Source organism: Salvelinus alpinus, chromosome 20, assembly GCF_045679555.1.
Source record: "Salvelinus alpinus chromosome 20, SLU_Salpinus.1, whole genome shotgun sequence".
In the NCBI taxonomy this organism is placed as follows: Eukaryota; Metazoa; Chordata; class Actinopteri; order Salmoniformes; family Salmonidae; genus Salvelinus; species Salvelinus alpinus.
Window position 1 is genome coordinate 2,293,084 of NC_092105.1, and position 19,396 is coordinate 2,312,479.

A 19,396-nucleotide genomic window follows, 5' to 3' on the forward strand; every position below is an offset into this window, starting at 1 on the left:
GGTTATCAGGCTGTATAACAGGTTGGTTATCAGGCTGTATAACAGGTTGGTTATCAGGCTGTATAACAGGTTGGTTACCAGACTGTATAACAGGTTGGTTACCAGACTGTATAACTGGTTGGTTACCAGACTGTATAACAGGTGGGTTACCAGACTGTATAACAGGTTGGTTACCAGACTGTATAACAGGTAGGTTATCAGACTGTATAACAGGTTGGTTATCAGGCTGTATAACAGGTTGGTTACCAGACTGTATAACAGGTTGGTTACCAGACTGTATAACTGGTTGGTTACCAGACTGTATAACAGGTTGGTTATCAGACTGTATAACAGGTTGGTTATCAGACTGTATAACAGGTTGGTTATCAGACTGTATAACAGGTTGGTTATCAGACTGTATAACAGGTGGGTTACCAGACTGTATAACAGGTTGGTTACCAGACTGTATAACAGGTTGGTTACCAGACTGTATAACAGGTTGGTTATCAGGCTGTATAACAGGTTGGTTATCAGACTGTATAACTGGTTGGTTACCAGACTGTATAACAGGTTGGTTATCAGACTGTATAACAGGTTGGTTACCAGACTGTATAACAGGTTGGTTACCAGACTGTATAACAGGTTGGTTACCAGACTGTATAATAGGTTGGTTACCAGACTGTATAACAGGTTGGTTACCAGACTGTATAACAGGTTGGTTACCAGACTGTATAACAGGTTGGTTACCAGACTGTATAACAGGTTGGTTACCAGACTGTATAACAGGTTGGTTACCAGACTGTATAATAGGTTGGTTACCAGACTGTATAACAGGTTGGTTACCAGACTGTATAACAGGTTGGTTACCAGACTGTATAACAGGTTGGTTACCAGACTGTATAACAGGTTGGTTATCAGACTGTATAACAGGTTGGTTATCAGACTGTATAACAGGTTGGTTACCAGACTGTATAACAGGTTGGTTATCAGGCTGTATAACTGGTTGGTTACCAGACTGTATAACAGGTTGGTTACCAGACTGTATAACAGGTTGGTTACCAGACTGTATAATAGGTTGGTTACCAGACTGTATAACAGGTTGGTTACCAGACTGTATAACAGGTTGGTTACCAGACTGTATAATAGGTTGGTTATCAGACTGTATAACAGGTTGGTTACCAGACTGTATAACAGGTTGGTTACCAGACTGTATAACAGGTGGGTTACCAGACTGTATAACAGGTTGGTTACCAGACTGTATAATAGGTTGGTTATCAGACTGTATAACAGGTTGGTTATCAGACTGTATAACAGGTTGGTTACCAGACTGTATAACAGGTTGGTTACCAGACTGTATAACAGGTTGGTTATCAGACTGTATAACAGGTTGGTTATCAGGCTGTATAACAGGTTGGTTATCAGGCTGTATAACAGGTTGGTTATCAGGCTGTATAACAGGTTGGTTACCAGACTGTATAACAGGTTGGTTACCAGACTGTATAACTGGTTGGTTACCAGACTGTATAACAGGTGGGTTACCAGACTGTATAACAGGTTGGTTACCAGACTGTATAACAGGTAGGTTATCAGACTGTATAACAGGTTGGTTATCAGGCTGTATAACAGGTTGGTTACCAGACTGTATAACAGGTTGGTTACCAGACTGTATAACTGGTTGGTTACCAGACTGTATAACAGGTTGGTTATCAGACTGTATAACAGGTTGGTTATCAGACTGTATAACAGGTTGGTTATCAGACTGTATAACAGGTTGGTTATCAGACTGTATAACAGGTGGGTTACCAGACTGTATAACAGGTTGGTTACCAGACTGTATAACAGGTTGGTTATCAGGCTGTATAACAGGTTGGTTACCAGACTGTATAACAGGTTGGTTATCAGACTGTATAACAGGTTGGTTATCAGACTGTATAACAGGTTGGTTACCAGACTGTATAACAGGTTGGTTATCAGGCTGTATAACTGGTTGGTTACCAGACTGTATAACAGGTTGGTTACCAGACTGTATAACAGGTTGGTTACCAGACTGTATAATAGGTTGGTTACCAGACTGTATAACAGGTTGGTTACCAGACTGTATAACAGGTTGGTTACCAGACTGTATAATAGGTTGGTTATCAGACTGTATAACAGGTTGGTTACCAGACTGTATAACAGGTTGGTTACCAGACTGTATAACAGGTGGGTTACCAGACTGTATAACAGGTTGGTTACCAGACTGTATAATAGGTTGGTTATCAGACTGTATAACAGGTTGGTTATCAGACTGTATAACAGGTTGGTTACCAGACTGTATAACAGGTTGGTTACCAGACTGTATAACAGGTTGGTTACCAGACTGTATAACAGGTTGGTTATCAGACTGTATAACAGGTGGGTTATCAGACTGTATAACAGGTTGGTTATCAGACTGTATAACAGGTTGGTTACCAGACTGTATAACAGGTTGGTTACCAGACTGTATAACAGGTTGGTTACCAGGCTGTATAACAGGTTGGTTACCAGGCTGTATAACAGGTTGGTTACCAGACTGTATAACAGGTTGGTTACCAGACTGTATAACAGGCTGGTTACCAGACTGTATAACAGGTTGGTTATCAGACTGTATAACAGGTTGGTTATCAGACTGTATAACAGGTTGGTTATCAGACTGTATAACAGGTTGGTTATCAGACTGTATAACAGGTTGGTTATCAGACTGTATAACAGGTTGGTTACCAGACTGTATAACAGGTTGGTTACCAGACTGTATAACAGGTTGGTTACCAGACTGTATAACAGGTTGGTTGTCAGACTGTATAACAGGTTGGTTACCAGACTGTATAACAGGTTGGTTATCAGACTGTATAACAGGTTGGTTACCAGACTGTATAACAGGTTGGTTACCAGACTGTATAACAGGTTGGTTACCAGACTGTATAACAGGTTAGTTATCAGGCTGTATAACAGGTGGGTTACCAGACTGTATAACAGGTGGGTTACCAGACTGTATAACAGGTGGGTTACCAGACTGTATAACAGGTGGGTTATCAGACTGTATAACAGGTTGGATACCAGACTGTATAACAGGTTGGTTATCAGACTGTATAACAGGTTGGTTACCAGACTGTATAACAGGTTAGTTACCAGACTGTATAACAGGTTGGTTACCAGACTGTATAACAGGTTGGTTGTCAGACTGTATAACAGGTTGGTTACCAGACTGTATAACAGGTTGGTTACCAGACTGTATAACAGGTTGGTTACCAGACTGTATAACAGGTTGGTTATCAGACTGTATAACAGGTGGGTTACCAGACTGTATAACAGGTGGGTTACCAGACTGTATAACAGGTGGGTTACCAGACTGTATAACAGGTTGGTTACCAGGCTGTATAACAGGTTGGTTACCAGACTGTATAACAGGTTGGTTATCAGACTGTATAACAGGTTGGTTACCAGACTGTATAACAGGTTGGTTATCAGGCTGTATAACAGGTTGGTTACCAGGCTGTATAACAGGTTGGTTATCAGACTGTATAACAGGTGGGTTATCAGACTGTATAACAGGTGGGTTACCAGACTGTATAACAGGTTGGTTACCAGGCTGTATAACAGGTTGGTTACCAGACTGTATAACAGGTTGGTTATCAGGCTGTATAACAGGTTGGTTATCAGGCTGTATAACAGGTTGGTTACCAGACTGTATAACAGGTGGGTTACCAGACTGTATAACAGGTGGGTTACCAGACTGTATAACAGGTTGGTTACCAGACTGTATAACAGGTTGGTTATCAGGCTGTATAACAGGTTGGTTACCAGACTGTATAACAGGTTGGTTATCAGACTGTATAACAGGTGGGTTATCAGACTGTATAACAGGTGGGTTATCAGACTGTATAACAGGTTGGTTACCAGACTGTATAACAGGTTGGTTATTTGACTGTATAACAGGTTGGTTACCAGACTGTATAACAGGTTGGTTACCAGACTGTATAACAGGTTAGGGTTACGGCTCTCACTATATAGGGAATTGAGTGCCATTTGGACACAGCAGAGCACCATCTTGGTTCCTATCTGGGGGTTCTTTGGCCATGTTGTTCTAGCGGTGCAGGCACGCTGACACATGTTTTAAATGGGACGCCAGCAGCCTGGTCACAGCTCGTATCATCACATGAACCTGTGGACAATAAACCCGTTGTCTCCCTAAGTCACTGTTCATGTATGAGTTGTGTTGTTTCCTCAGAGAGGGGATCCAGTGGGAAGCTATAGATTGGAAGGAGAATGCAGAGTGTCTGGACCTCATAGAGAAGGTAGGTAGCAGACTAACGCCAAGACTTACTCTAGGACAAGCCTCTCCTAGGGGACCCCCAGATAACACCAAGCCTCTCCTAGGGGACCCCCAGATAACACCAAGCCTCTCCTAGGGGACCCCCAGATAACACCAGGACTTACTATAGGACAAGCCTCTCCTAGGGGACCCCCAGATAACACCAGGACTTACTATAGGACAAGACTCTCCTAGGGGACCCCCAGATAACACCAGGACTTACTATAGGACAAGCCTCTCCTAGGGGACCCCCAGATAACACCAGGACTTACTATAGGACAAGCCTCTCCTAGGGGACCCCCAGATAACACCAAGCCTCTCCTAGGGGACCCCCAGATAACACCAAGCCTCTCCTAGGGGACCCCCAGATAACACCAGGACTTACTATAGGACAAGCCTCTCCTAAGACACCTACCTGACTATACTGACCAGGACTTTAATACACAGACACCTACCTGACTATACTGACCAGGACTCTAATACACAGACACCTACCTGACTATACTGACCAGGACTCTAATACACAGACACCTACCTGACTCTCCTGACCAGGACTCTAATACACAGACACCTACCTGACTATACTGACCAGGACTCTAATACACAGACACCTACCTGACTATACCGACCAGGACTCTAATACACAGACACCTACCTGACTATACTGACCAGGACTCTAATACACATACACCTACCTGACTATACTGACCAGGACTCTAATACACATACACCTACCTGACTATACTGACCAGGACTCTAATACACAGACACCTACCTGACTATACTGACCAGGACTCTAATACACATACACCTACCTGACTATACTGACCAGGACTCTAATACACAGACACCTACCTGACTATACCGACCAGGACTCTAATACACAGACACCTACCTGACTATACTGACCAGGACTCTAATACACAGACACCTACCTGACTATACCGACCAGGACTCTAATACACAGACACCTACCTGACTATACCGACCAGGACTCTAATACACAGACACCCACCTGACTATACCGACCAGGACTCTAATACACAGACACCCACCTGACTATACCGACCAGGGCCACATAGCACCCATCTCTATGTGTGAGCTGTGCCAAGCTGAAGAAACACTAGTCTTGTTTTAGTCCCAGAAACTAACCTTCCTTTTGTCCGTCAGAAACTGGGCATGTTGGCTCTGATCAACGAGGAGAGTCGCTTCCCTAAAGGCACCGACTACACCCTGCTAGAGAAACTACACAGTAGACACGCTGTGAGTACACACACACACACACACACACACACACACACACACACACAGACACGCACACGCACACACTCTGCTCTAAAGGAAATGCTTTCCTCTCTAGCCACCCCGGCCCACAGACAGCTACAGTTTTTTACAATCACTTTGGCACTAATTTCATTTTTCAAAACTCTGATCAAAACATTGCATTGTGCATTCATATCTTTAAAGGAACGTTGCACTTGCAGAATCATTGGTTCAAATAACTAATTTATCATGAAATACCATAGGAACATTCATTCAGATCAGCCACACACAAGATACCGATAGTTTCACTGTGTAGTTGTTCGTACAATCGCTAAATATTGTAGTACAAAATCTGTGACACATGTTTCATTATGCTACTACACGTAAATACATTACTGTAAAATAACTAGTAGAGAGAATACTACAGACACAGTGGAATCGTTGAACAAAATCTGAAATGTATTGATGAAATACAATAAAATCAAAACAGGTTTATTTGAATCAAAGCAAAAATAATTAGCTACAAAAAAAGAAAAAAACTACTGTAAAACGTCAACTGCAGTGTTCCTCACCTGGCTTACTGTAAAACATCAACTGCAGTGTTCCTCACCTGGCTTACTGTAAAACGTCAACTGCAGTGTTCCTCACCTGGCTTACTGTAAAACGTCAACTGCAGTGTTCCTCACCTGGCTTACTGTAAAACGTCAACTGCAGTGTTCCTCACCTGGCTTACTGTAAAACGTCAACTGCAGTGTTCCTCACCTGGCTTACTGTAAAACGTCAACTGCAGTGTTCCTCACCTGGCTTACTGTAAAACGTCAACTGCAGTGTTCCTCACCTGGCTTACTGTAAAACATCAACTGCAGTGTTCCTCACCTGGCTTACTGTAAAACGTCAACTGCAGTGTTCCTCACCTGGCTTACTGTAAAACATCAACTGCAGTGTTCCTCACCTGGCTTACTGTAAAACGTCAACTGCAGTGTTCCCCACCTGGCCTACTGTAAAACGTCAACTGCAGTGTTCCTCACCTGGCTTACTGTAAAAGCAAAGGATTGGTTACTGTACTTCTATATTTCCCTCAACCCTGTCTTGTGGATTTGGCCACAGGTTCTCATCCACATCACAATGGATGTTTTCATTAGCCAAACATCTTGGGAAGAATCTTCGGGCGAATCCAGGCCTGACACTGGTCTGCCGTGATGTCATTGCATGCGTCATCCATGGCCTGGAGAAGGGTGGCTTGTTCGTGAGGGCGCCTATCATATACCTTCCACCTCCATGTGGAGAAAAATTCCTCAATCCGGTTTTAGGAAAGGAGAGTATGGGGGTAAGTACAGGGTGGTAAATTGTGAATGGCCCTGAAACCATGCTTGCACCATTTGAGCATGGTGGAAGCTGACATTATCCCACACAATGACATAGGTCACGCCATCAGCTCTACAGACCTGATTTAGCTCATCAAGGAAGGTTACCAGGAGAGCTGTGTTATAGGATCCTATACGAGATCTGCATCCCACCACACCATCTTCTGATATAGCCACACACGGTGATGTCCAGGTACTTGGATGGTTGCTCGCTGGCCAATGGAATTCCGACCTCTCCTCCTTGTCTTGGCCAGGTTGAAACCTGCCTCATCCAAAAAGAGGAATTTGTGATGGTTTTCGTCAGCATCCAGCTCCATCACCCTCTAAAAATACATTTTGGAAAGACAATTACTGATTACAATGATGTAGAATTTTGGGGGGATTTTTCAGAACAGGCATCTTGAAACTGAACATACCTGAACATACTCAGTCCTCAGTTGCTTCACTCTGTCTGCATTTCTTTCAAAAGGCACACGGTACAGCTGTTTTAGAGACCCCTGGTGCCTTTTCAGCATGCGTGTAATAGTCTGCAAACTTATGTCTTCCACACTGTTGAACATGTCGTCATTATCCAAGATGTGCTGCAGAATTTCTGTAAAGCGAAAATAATTTCTGTCCCGAACCAAATGGACCACAGCCCGCTCTTGTTGGTCAGTCAGAATTTTTCCTCTGCCTCTCCTACGAAACAGCTGCCCTCCTGGGACCTTAAGGCACTACAGTCTCTAGAGTCTACAGAGAACGGTGCGATAAACAAAACACATTCAGTGAGCGGCAGTTCTGTGGACAGAAACACCTTGTTAATGAGAGAGGTCAGTGGAGAATGTCCAGACTCATTCAAGCTAACAGAAAGGCCACAAATGCTCAAATAACATCTGTTTAAAACAGTGGTGTGCAGAAGGGCATCTCTTAACGTACAACACCGTGAATAATTCAGGCTGTTGTGGAGGCAAAAGGGGGTCCTACCCTAATAAACATGGTCTGGAAAAGTGGTACATGGGACCATAGAAACAGTGTCTGATAAAGAATGATGATGAAATATTACATCCATAGATAATGAGGTCTAATTGGTTCATGTTCCACGGTAATTGGTGTCAATGGATCTCGTTATCCTGAAACTTTCCAGATCTAAACATGGAATATTGTTCGTCAGTTTCCATAAAACTATGCATTAAGAGTAACGCAACAGTTACTCATCATTTTGATCAGTTGTATTAATTGATAGTTAGATCATTGTAATGACATGAATAGACAGTCATCTCAGATGTAATGTGTGAATTGCATTTTGAAATGGTAAAACTTTGATGTTAAGTTGTGTCATTTTGAACAGGTGAGTTTAGTTCAATGAACAAATGATCTTAGCTTTATGTGTATTGTATCCAAGCAATTGGAAAAAGTGTTACAGTTTTGAAAAATGTGCGTTTTGATCATCGGTTGTGAGTTTTGTTTCTAGAGTTTTGAAAAATGACATCAAGGTTCTGAAATTAGTGCCAAAGTGATTGTAACAAACTGTAAGCTCTCCTCAGACCCAGGCGGAATAATGTCTTTGGTGGAGCAGATCAGTGCAGTAACTCTGTCCTCTCTGTCACCTCAGCCCTCTCTTCCATCTCTTCCCTCTCTTCCCTCTCATCCCTCTCTTCCCTCTCTTCCCTCTCATCCCTCTCTTCCCTCTCAGCCCTCTCTTCCCTCTCTTCCCTCTCAGCTCTCTCTTCCCTCTCATCCCTCTCTTCCCTCTCTTCTCTCTTCCCTCTCTTCCCTCTCTTCCCTCTCTTCCATCTCTTCCCTCTCAGCTCTCTCTTCTCTCTCAGCCCTGTCTTCCCTCTCTTCCCTTGCTTCCCTCTCTTCCCTCTCAGCTCTCTCTTCTCTCTCAGCCCTGTCTTCCCTCTCTTCCCTTGCTTCCCTCTCTTCCCTCTCAGCCCTCTCTTCCCTCTCTCCCCTCTCAGCTCTCTCTTCTCTCTCAGCCCTCTCTCCCCTCTCTTCCCTCTCAGCCCTCTCTTCCCTCTCTTCCCTCTCAGCCCTCTCTTCCCTCTCAGCCCTCTCTTCCCTCTCTTCCCTCTCAGCCCTCTCTCCCCTCTCAGCTCTCTCTCCCCTCTCAGCTCTCTCAGCCCTCTCAGCCCTCTCTTCCCTCTCTTCCCTCTCTTCCCTCTCTTCCCTCTCTCCCCTCTCAGCCCTCTCTCCCCTCTCAGCTCTCTCAGCTCTCTCAGCTCTCTCTTCCCTCTCTCCCCTCTCAGCTCTCTCATCCCTCTCTTCCCTCTCAGCCCTCTCTTCCCTCTCTTCCCTCTAAGCTCTCTCAGTCCTCTCAGTCCAGACAGGCCGGTGGAAACTGAAGAAATGCACAACAGAAAACCACAACTGAACTGACCTCCATGCCTCCTACTACAGATTAGATATTTGTATTTTGTTGCAGTTTCTGTCTGTGTGACTTCTGCACTCTTTCAGATACGATGGTCACAACATTACTCATTGCATTAGGCGAAGTCAACTCCGTCAACTCAAATCAGCTGATGTGTTCTGAACATGCAGTTCCTTACGGAGTGTCCAGTGTAATGTTGGTGTCTCTGACTGTCTCTCTCTCTCTCCAGACTAACCAGTACTACATGAAGCCCAGAGTGACGGATCACCAGTTTGGCATCAAGCACTATGCTGGAGAGGTAAATTACTCTCAAGGAGCTGAGCACTTGAGGAGGTCTCTCATTCTCTCTCTCTCTCTCTCTCTGTCTCTCTGACTCTCTGACTCTCTCTCTCTCTCTCTCTCTCGCTCTCTCTCTCTCTCTCTCTCTCTCTCTCTCTCTCTCTCTCTCTCTCTCTCTCTCTCTGACTCTCTGACTCTCTGACTCTCTGACTCTCTGACTCTCTGACTCTCTGACTCTCTCTCTCTCTCTCTCTCTCTCTCATTCTCTCTAATTCTAATTCTGATTGCTTTATTGGCATGAAATACAATTTGTAGATACTTCCAAAGCAGTATTTCAGGAAATAAAGTACAATACAATGAGGATAATGAAATCCACTTAATTTCAGTAGTAATAATAGTAGTACATATTAACATAGATACAGGACCCTCCTGCTGTTGTATTGTTGAATCTTCAGGAGATACATTTAATTAAATAGTCATGTGATTATAAAAAGAAAGAAAGGCCAATAAATAAAAACATCAAGATGGTTCCACTATGTAACATACAATGTTATATACGATGTAAATACTTCAGTGTAATGGTTTTCTTCCTGGGATGAAGGAGAGGACCAAAACGCAGCGCGGCTAGTGTTCAACATGATTTAATAAAGAATATAACGTGAACACTACAAGCTACAAAACAATAAATGTGAAAACCGAAAACAGTCCTATCTGGTGCAGAACACAAAGACAGGAAACAATCACCCACAAACCAACAGTGCAAACAGACTACCTTAATATGGTTCCCAATCAGAGACAATGACAAACACCTGCCTCTGATTGAGAACCATATTAGGCCAAACAACAAACCCAACATAGAAACACAAAACATAGAATGCCCACCCAGCTCACGTCCTGACCAACTAAACAAAGACTAAACAAAGGAAATAAGGTCAGGAACGTGACATTCAGGGAGGAAAGGTCATGGGATGACCCTCAGGCTATCATATACCTTGACTGTAATGAGGGGAAGGCCGCCGTTTTACTGGCTCTCAACCAACCGTGCTATTTTGTTTGTTTTTTCACATTGTTTCTAACTTATTTTGTACATAATGTTGCTGCTACCGTCTATTATGACCAAAAAGCGCTTCTGGACATCAGAACAGCGATTACTCACCTTGAATTGGACTAAGAATGTTTCTTTAATGAGTCGGACGAGAGGGATTTACTCCAGACACCCGAACAGGCCCTCATCCCGTCATTCGCAGGAGAAAGAGACAGAGATTTTGCGGAAAGAGATCGGGGTGCATTGTGAGGATCAGGCGGCGAGTGGCTAATTAGTCTGCCTTTGCCATCCGTACTGTTAGCCAGTACAATCGCTGGAAAATATATGGGACGAACTAAAAGCAGGTATATCCTACCAACGGGACATTAAAAACTGTAAGGTCTTGTTTCACCGAGTCGTGGCTGAACATTAAGAACATACAGCTGGCGGGTTACTCTATCGTCAGGACAGAACAGCAGCCTCTGGTAAGACACAGGCGGGACCTATGTACAGTTGAAGTCGGAAGTTTAGTCATTAAAACTCATTTTTCAACCACTCCACAAATGTCTTGTGAACAAACTATAGTTTTGGCAAGTCGGTTAGGACATCTACTTTGTGCATGACACAAGTCATTTTTCCAACAATTGTTTACAGACAGATTATTTCACTTATAATTCACTGCATCACAATTCCAGTGGGTCAGAAGTTTACATACACTAAGTTGACTGTGTCTTTAAACAGCTTGGAAAATTCCAGAAAATCATGGCATAGCTTTAGAAGCTTCTGATAGGCTAATTGACATCATTTGAGTCAATTGGAGGTGTACCTGTGGATGTATTTCAAGGCCTACCTTCAAACTCAGTGCCTTTTTGCTTGACATCATGGGAAAATCAAAAGAAATCAAATCAAATGTATTTATATAGCCCTTCTTACATCAGCTGATATATCAAAGTGCTGTACAGAAACCCAGCCTAAAACCCCAAACAGCAAGCAATGCAGGTGTAGAAGCACGGTGGCTAGGAAAAACTCCCTAGAGAGGCCAAAACCTAGGAAGAAACCTAGAGAGGAACCAGGCTATGAGGGGTGGCCAGTCCTCTTCTGGCTGTGCCGGGTGGAGATTATAACAGAACATGGCCAAGATGTTCAAATGTTCATAAATGACCAGCATGAAAAATCAGCCAAGACCTCAGAAAATAAATTGTGGTCTGACGGTACCACGTTCATCTGTACAAACAATAGTACACAAGTATCAACACCATGGGACTACGCAGCCATTATACCGCTCAGGAAAGAGACGCGTTCTGTCTCCTAGAGATGAACGTACTTTGGTGGGAAAAGTGCAAATCAATCCCAGAACAACAGCAAAGGACCTTGTGAAGATGCTGGAGGAAACAGGTACAAAAGTATCTATATCCACAGTAAAACGAGTCCTATATCAACATAACCTGAAAGGCCGCTCAACAAGGAAGAAGCCACTGCTCCAAAACCGCCATAAAAAAAGCCAGACTACGGTTTGCAACTGCACATGGGGACAAAGATCGTACTTTTTGGAGAAATGTCCTCTGATGAAACAAAAATAGAACTGTTTGGCCATAATAACCATCGTTATCTTGGGAGGAAAAAGGAGGATGCTTGCAAGCCGAAGAACACCATCCCAACCGTGAGGCACGGGGGTGGCAGCATCATGTTGTGGGGGTGCTTTGCTGCAGGAGGGACTGGTGTACTTCACAAAATAGATGGCATCATGAGACAGGAAAATTATGTGGATATATTGAAGCAACATCTCAAGACATCAGTCAGGAAGTTAAAGATTGGTCGCAAATGGGTCTTCCAAATGGACAATGACCCCAAGCATACTTCCAAAGTTGTGGCAAAATGGCTTAAGGACAACAAAGTCAAGGTATTGGAGTGGCCATCACAAAGCCCTGACCTCAATCCTATAGAACATTTGTGGGCAGAACTGAAAAAGCGTGTGCGATCAAGGAGGTCTACAAACCTAACTCAGTTACAACAGCTCTGTCAGGAGGAATGGGCCACAATTCACCCAACTTATTGTGGGAAGCTTGTGGAAGGCAACCCGAAACATTTGACGCAAGTTAAACAATTTAAAGGCAATGCTACCAAATACTAATTGAGTGTATGTGAACTTCTGACCCACTGGGAATGTGATGAAAGAAATAAAAGCTGAAATAAATCATTCTCTACTATTATTCTGACATTTTACATACTTAAAATAAAGTGGTGATCCTAACTGACCTAAGACAGGGAATTTTTACTATGATTAAATGTCAGGAATTGTGAAAAACTGAGTTTAAATGTATTTGTCTAAGGAGTATGTTAACTACCGACTTCAACTGTATATAGTTGTAATGTGTATAGTCATAATGTGTATACAGCCATAATATGTATACAGCCATAATGTGTATTAACATAATTAAAATATTAATTATCAAAATTGTCAACCAGACAATCAGTAACAACAATAATCAAGGGTAAAAATAACCATACAATGGATGAGATAGTAACAATGACAAAGAGGACATGTGCAGGTTGGTTGGTCTGTCAGACACTGTTCCTCTTCTTATGGCAGGCAGAAATGCAGTGCGCTGCCAACCCACAGCTCTCTGCGTCCTCCCCCAACAGGACGGGTAGCCTATTCTCGTCTTTGAAACTTTGAATAAGGGTTTCAAATTTGGGGAAATGACTCTCTAATTGTTTTATATTTTTGACATTTTGTCAGGAAATGCAGCTCTGTCTCAGGTTCTGCGGTGGTGCAGTGGTTACACAGTGTCGTGTCTTTGACTATGCCAGATTGATTGCTATGACATGCTATTCTATAAAACAATTTCTCCGTCATTAATATCACCTGATTGAACTAATCATGTAATTATTAATTAACTAGAGAGGGACACCACAAAATAATATTTATAGAGCTGTTATCTTTCGAATAAACTCTTAAAGATTTTGTAATATTTTACTAAATAACAGTCACATTAATCGTCATTTTATTCAGTCTCATCTGAAAGTTGTAAGTCCTTGATTGTCTGCAAGAATCCTGGCTAACAAGTTGAATCAGCAATACAAAATTGGGTTTAATTATTTATTTACTAAATACCTAACTAATCACACAGAATCACACATATACAATTAAATCATAACTTGATCACAAATTACGTCATACAGAAAACGTCCCTAGCGGGCGGAATAGATATGACAGCTTGTTACACAAAGGGAAGGGGCGGGATTTTAGTGAAAGAGCGGGAGATTCGGAACATAGGCGAGCTGTGCTCTCGTAAATCAGTATTTGGTGCATTCTAAATTACCGCCCATTTAAGAAAGAAAATGCAATACATATTTACTCTGAGCTGCGCTTCAGTAGGTTGGTGGTAGATGGAAGACCGTATCGCCAACCCGAGTCCTCTGTCCTTTGGAGGATGTCTCTGGTCTCTGGTAGTCACGGGATACTTTGTAGTACCTTTGTGTGTGGAAGACGGGATACTCGGACTGTCCTTCCTAACCTGCGTTTGTAGCAGCTGTTGCCAACTCAACGGCTAGGAGATATCACTTCTGTAGTGAACACGAGTTCAAAGTTCATACCATTCACAATCAAAGTCCATGCTGATGTTGGCCTAGTTCTGTAGTTATTGTCTGAACCATCTTGACATCGGATCGTCATCCAAAATGTGCCCGGAACAGGAAGTTACATTTTTGTCACTGGCTTTATATAGTGGAGGTAGAGGGGTGTGTCTGAAAAGTCTATTACCCAGGTCTCTTCACAGGGGCGGGCCCCTGGTTGAGCAGAAGCCAAATTTATGAAAACACAGATCTCTCATTTGGAGGGTTAAAATTACATTTCACCTCTTCACAAACAATGTCATATTCAAACATTTGAATTAAACAACAATTCCATGCGAATCCGATACCTCTGACGTTTAGACTTTTCACAGTAGCGTTTATGTCATTCTATCATTGATGAGAATGTGTCAGAGGGCAACCGAACTGACATAATATACCTTAAGTACCACCGCATATGTACAGTTGGTTGGATTACCAGAATATAGTTCATTTCCCCCAACTTCTGATGTTACCCAGAATCTCTATGTTAACCCATGGGTTTCCTTATGTCACATCAGTTATAGTGGGGAGAGAGAAAAAGGGGGAAAGAGGTATTTATGACTGTCGTAAACCTACCCCCAACCCAACGTCATGACAACAGCCTTTCCTCTACAGGAAGACAGGTTTTCCTGTGTCTACCCTTGCAGTTAGACCACTGGTCCCAGAGAGAGAGACAGGGCTCCTAACGAGTCTAGGGGGTCGGTGGTGGGGGAGGGTGCATCATAACCTGTTCAATCATGAGTCAGATGTCAAAAGAGCCAGGACCCCTCTTCCCCCCTCCCTTCTCCCTTTTTCCTCCCTTTCTCTTTCCTTTTCATTGACCAGGGCACGGGGACAGAGAGGGGGAGACGAGGGAGAGACAGGGGTGAGAAGGGGAGGCTGGCTCATTGACACCAGAGGAGTCAAAGGTTTACTTTGACATAATTAGGAAGATGACAGCACAGTCTCCTCAATCTCAACCTGGCTGCAGAGTAGAAGCCACCATGGTTCCTGTCCCTCCCTCCTCTCCCCTGCTCCTTCCTCTGTTATCTGGAAGGCCTCTACTGCAGAGTAGGAGCCACCATGGTCCCTGTCCCTCCCTCCTCTCCCCTGCTCCTTCCTCTGTTATCTGGAAGGCCTCTACTTCAGAGTAGGAGCCACCATGATTCCTGTCCCTCCCTCCTGTCCCTCCCTCCTCTCCCCTGCTCCTTCCTCTGTTATCTGGAAGGCCTCTACTTCAGAGTAGGAGCCACCATGATTCCTGTCCCTCCCTCCTCTCCCCTGCTCCTTCCTCTGTTATCTGGAAGGGCTCTACTTCAGAGTAGGAGCCACCATGGTCCCTGTCCCTCCCTCCTCTCCCCTGCTCCTTCCTCTGTTATCTGGAAGGCCTCTACTGCAGAGGAGAGAGTCCTTCAGTATATTCATCCTTCAGTATATTCAATATAAATTATAAAATATTTATCTAGTCTAACTGTTTTATAAGGATTACTTGATATAGTAAACATTACAATGGGGTGAGACCTTATTCCAGGTATAGTGAGACCTTATTCCAGATATAGTGAGACCTTATTCCAGATTAGTGAGACATTATTCCAGATATAGTGAGACATTATTCCAGATTACTGAGACATTATTCCAGATATAGTGAGACCTTATTCCAGATTAGTGAGACCTTATTCCAGATTAGTGAGACATTATTCCAGATATAGTGATACATTATTCCAGATATAGTGAGACATTATTCCAGATTAGTGAGACCTTATTCCAGATATAGTGAGACCTTATTCCAGATTAGTGAGACATTATTCCAGATATAGTGAGACCTTATTCCAGATTAGTGAGACATTATTCCGGATATAGTGAGACCTTATTCCAGATTAGTGAGACATTATTCCAGATATAGTGAGACATTATTCCAGATATAGTGAGACATTATTCCAGATTAGTGAGACCTTATTCCAGATATAGTGAGACCTTATTCCAGATTAGTGAGACATTATTCCAGATATAGTGAGACATTATTCCAGATATAGTGAGACATTATTCCAGATTAGTGAGACCTTATTCCAGATATAGTGAGACCTTATTCCAGATTAGTGAGACATTATTCCAGATATAGTGAGACATTATTCCAGATATAGTGAGACATTATTCCAGATATAGTGAGACCTTATTCCAGATGTAGTGAGACATTATTCCAGATTAGTGAGACATTATTCCAGATATAGTGAGACCTTATTCCAGATCTTTGTATGGTTCTAATTCAGTAAATCCCCCTGTCACCCATGGGGGACCCTCCCCCATATTCTCTCTGTCCCCCCTGTTCCCTCTGCCCCCCCCCCTGTTCCCTCTTCCCCCCCCCCCCCTTTTCCCTCTTCCCCCCCCCCCCCCCCCCCCCCTGTTCCCTCTGTCCTCTCTGTCCCCTGTCCGCTCTGAGCCCTGGGCCAGGGGAGCATTACTCTAGTGAGGAATCTTCTCCTGTTAAGACCAGGACTCAGTAACTCTCAACAGGTGTCAGTATTACCACTGTGCCCAGCTCCTCTCCGCTATGCTTTGTTCACACCGTCCCTTCTCTCTCAGCGAGTCTCAGCCACAGCTTTGACAGACTTTAGGAGACTAGCCATCATTCTCTTCATGTACAGTACTAACTGAACGTACTGTAACATGCCTCTGGTCTGTCTACTCCTCTACCTGTCTATTTTGACCAGGTTCTGTATGACGTCAGAGGGGTCCTACAGAAGAACAGAGACACCTTCAGAGATGACATCTTGAACATGCTCAAAGACAGCAGGTATACACCATATGTATTACTGTTAGCAGGTATACACCATATGTATTACTGTTAGCAGGTATCCACCATATGTATTACTGTTAGCAGGTATACACCATATGTATTACTGTTAGCAGGTATACACCATATGTATTACTGTTAGCAGGTATACACCATATGTATTACTGTTAGCAGGTATCCACCATATGTATTACTGTTAGCAGGTATACACCATATGTATTACTGTTAGCAGGTATACACCATATGTATTACTGTTAGCAGGTATCCACCATATGTATTACTGTTAGCAGGTATACACCATATGTATTACTGTTAGCAGGTATACACCATATGTATTACTGTTAGCAGGTATACACCATATGTATTACTGTTAGCAGGTATACACCATATGTATTACTGTTAGCAGGTATACACCATATGTATTACTGTTAGCAGGTATCCACCATATGTATTACTGTTAGCAGGTATACACCATATGTATTACTGTTAGCAGGTATACACCATATGTATTACTGTTAGCAGGTATACACCATATGTATTACTGTTAGCAGGTATACACCATATGTATTACTGTTAGCAGGTATACACCATATGTATTACTGTTAGCAGGTATACACCATATGTATTACTGTTAGCAGGTATACACCATATGTATTACTGTTAGCAGGTATACACCATATGTATTACTGTTAGCAGGTATACACCATATGTATTACTGTTAGCAGGTATCCACCATATGTATTACTGTTAGCAGGTATCCACCATATGTATTACTGTTAGCAGGTATACACCATATGTATTACTGTTAGCAGGTATCCACCATATGTATTACTGTTAGCAGGTATCCACCATATGTATTACTGTTAGCAGGTATACACCATATGTATTACTGTTAGCAGGTATACACCATATGTATTACTGTTAGCAGGTATCCACCATATGTATTACTGTTAGCAGGTATCCACCATATGTATTACTGTTAGCAGGTATCCACCATATGTATTACTGTTAGCAGGTATCCACCATATGTATTACTGTTAGCAGGTATCCACCATATGTATTACTGTTAGCAGGTATACACCATATGTATTACTGTTAGCAGGTATACACCATATGTATTACTGTTAGCAGGTATCCACCATATGTATTACTGTTAGCAGGTATCCACCATATGTATTACTGTTAGCAGGTATACACCATATGTATTACTGTTAGCAGGTATCCACCATATGTATTACTGTTAGCAGGTATCCACCATATGTATTACTGTTAGCAGGTATACACCATATGTATTACTGTTAGCAGGTATACACCATATGTATTACTGTTAGCAGGTATCCACCATATGTATTACTGTTAGCAGGTATCCACCATATGTATTACTGTTAGCAGGTATACACCATATGTATTACTGTTAGCAGGTATACACCATATGTATTACTGTTAGCAGGTATCCACCATATGTATTACTGTTAGCAGGTATCCACCATATGTATTACTGTTAGCAGGTATCCACCATATGTATTACTGTTAGCAGGTATCCACCATATGTATTACTGTTAGCAGGTATCCACCATATGTATTACTGTTAGCAGGTATACACCATATGTATTACTGTTAGCAGGTATACACCATATGTATTACTGTTAGCAGGTATCCACCATATGTATTACTGTTAGCAGGTATCCACCATATGTATTACTGTTAGCAGGTATACACCATATGTATTACTGTTAGCAGGTATCCACCATATGTATTACTGTTAGCAGGTATCCACCATATGTATTACTGTTAGCAGGTATCCACCATATGTATTACTGTTAGCAGGTATACACCATATGTATTACTGTTAGCAGGTATCCACCATATGTATTACTGTTAGCAGGTATCCACCATATGTATTACTGTTAGCAGGTATCCACCATATGTATTACTGTTAGCAGGTATCCACCATATGTATTACTGTTAGCAGGTATACACCATATGTATTACTGTTAGCAGGTATCCACCATATGTATTACTGTTAGCAGGTATACACCATATGTATTACTGTTAGCAGGTATACACCATATGTATTACTGTTAGCAGGTATCCACCATATGTATTACTGTTAGCAGGTATCCACCATATGTATTACTGTTAGCAGGTATCCACCATATGTATTACTGTTAGCAGGTATACACCATATATATTACTGTTAGCAGGTATCCACCATATGTATTACTGTTAGCAGGTATCCACCATATGTATTACTGTTAGCAGGTATCCACCATATGTATTACTGTTAGCAGGTATCCACCATATGTATTACTGTTAGCAGGTATCCACCATATGTATTACTGTTAGCAGGTATACACCATATGTATTACTGTTAGCAGGTATCCACCATATGTATTACTGTTAGCAGGTATCCACCATATGT

At 42.5% G+C, this 19,396-nt stretch overlaps 1 protein-coding gene across 1 annotated transcript in view; it reads left to right on the plus strand.

The window, feature by feature from the left end:
* The window catches only part of LOC139547260 (unconventional myosin-X-like), a 157,773-nt gene that overhangs the window by 100,498 nt on the left and 37,879 nt on the right, over positions 1–19,396 (plus strand). The window contains exons 11-14 of the mRNA XM_071356319.1: positions 4,226–4,292; positions 5,480–5,572; positions 9,516–9,584; positions 16,892–16,974. Of these exons, the coding sequence (XP_071212420.1) occupies positions 4,226–4,292; positions 5,480–5,572; positions 9,516–9,584; positions 16,892–16,974 (312 nt within the window). The remainder of the gene's footprint in view (positions 1–4,225; positions 4,293–5,479; positions 5,573–9,515; positions 9,585–16,891; positions 16,975–19,396) is intronic.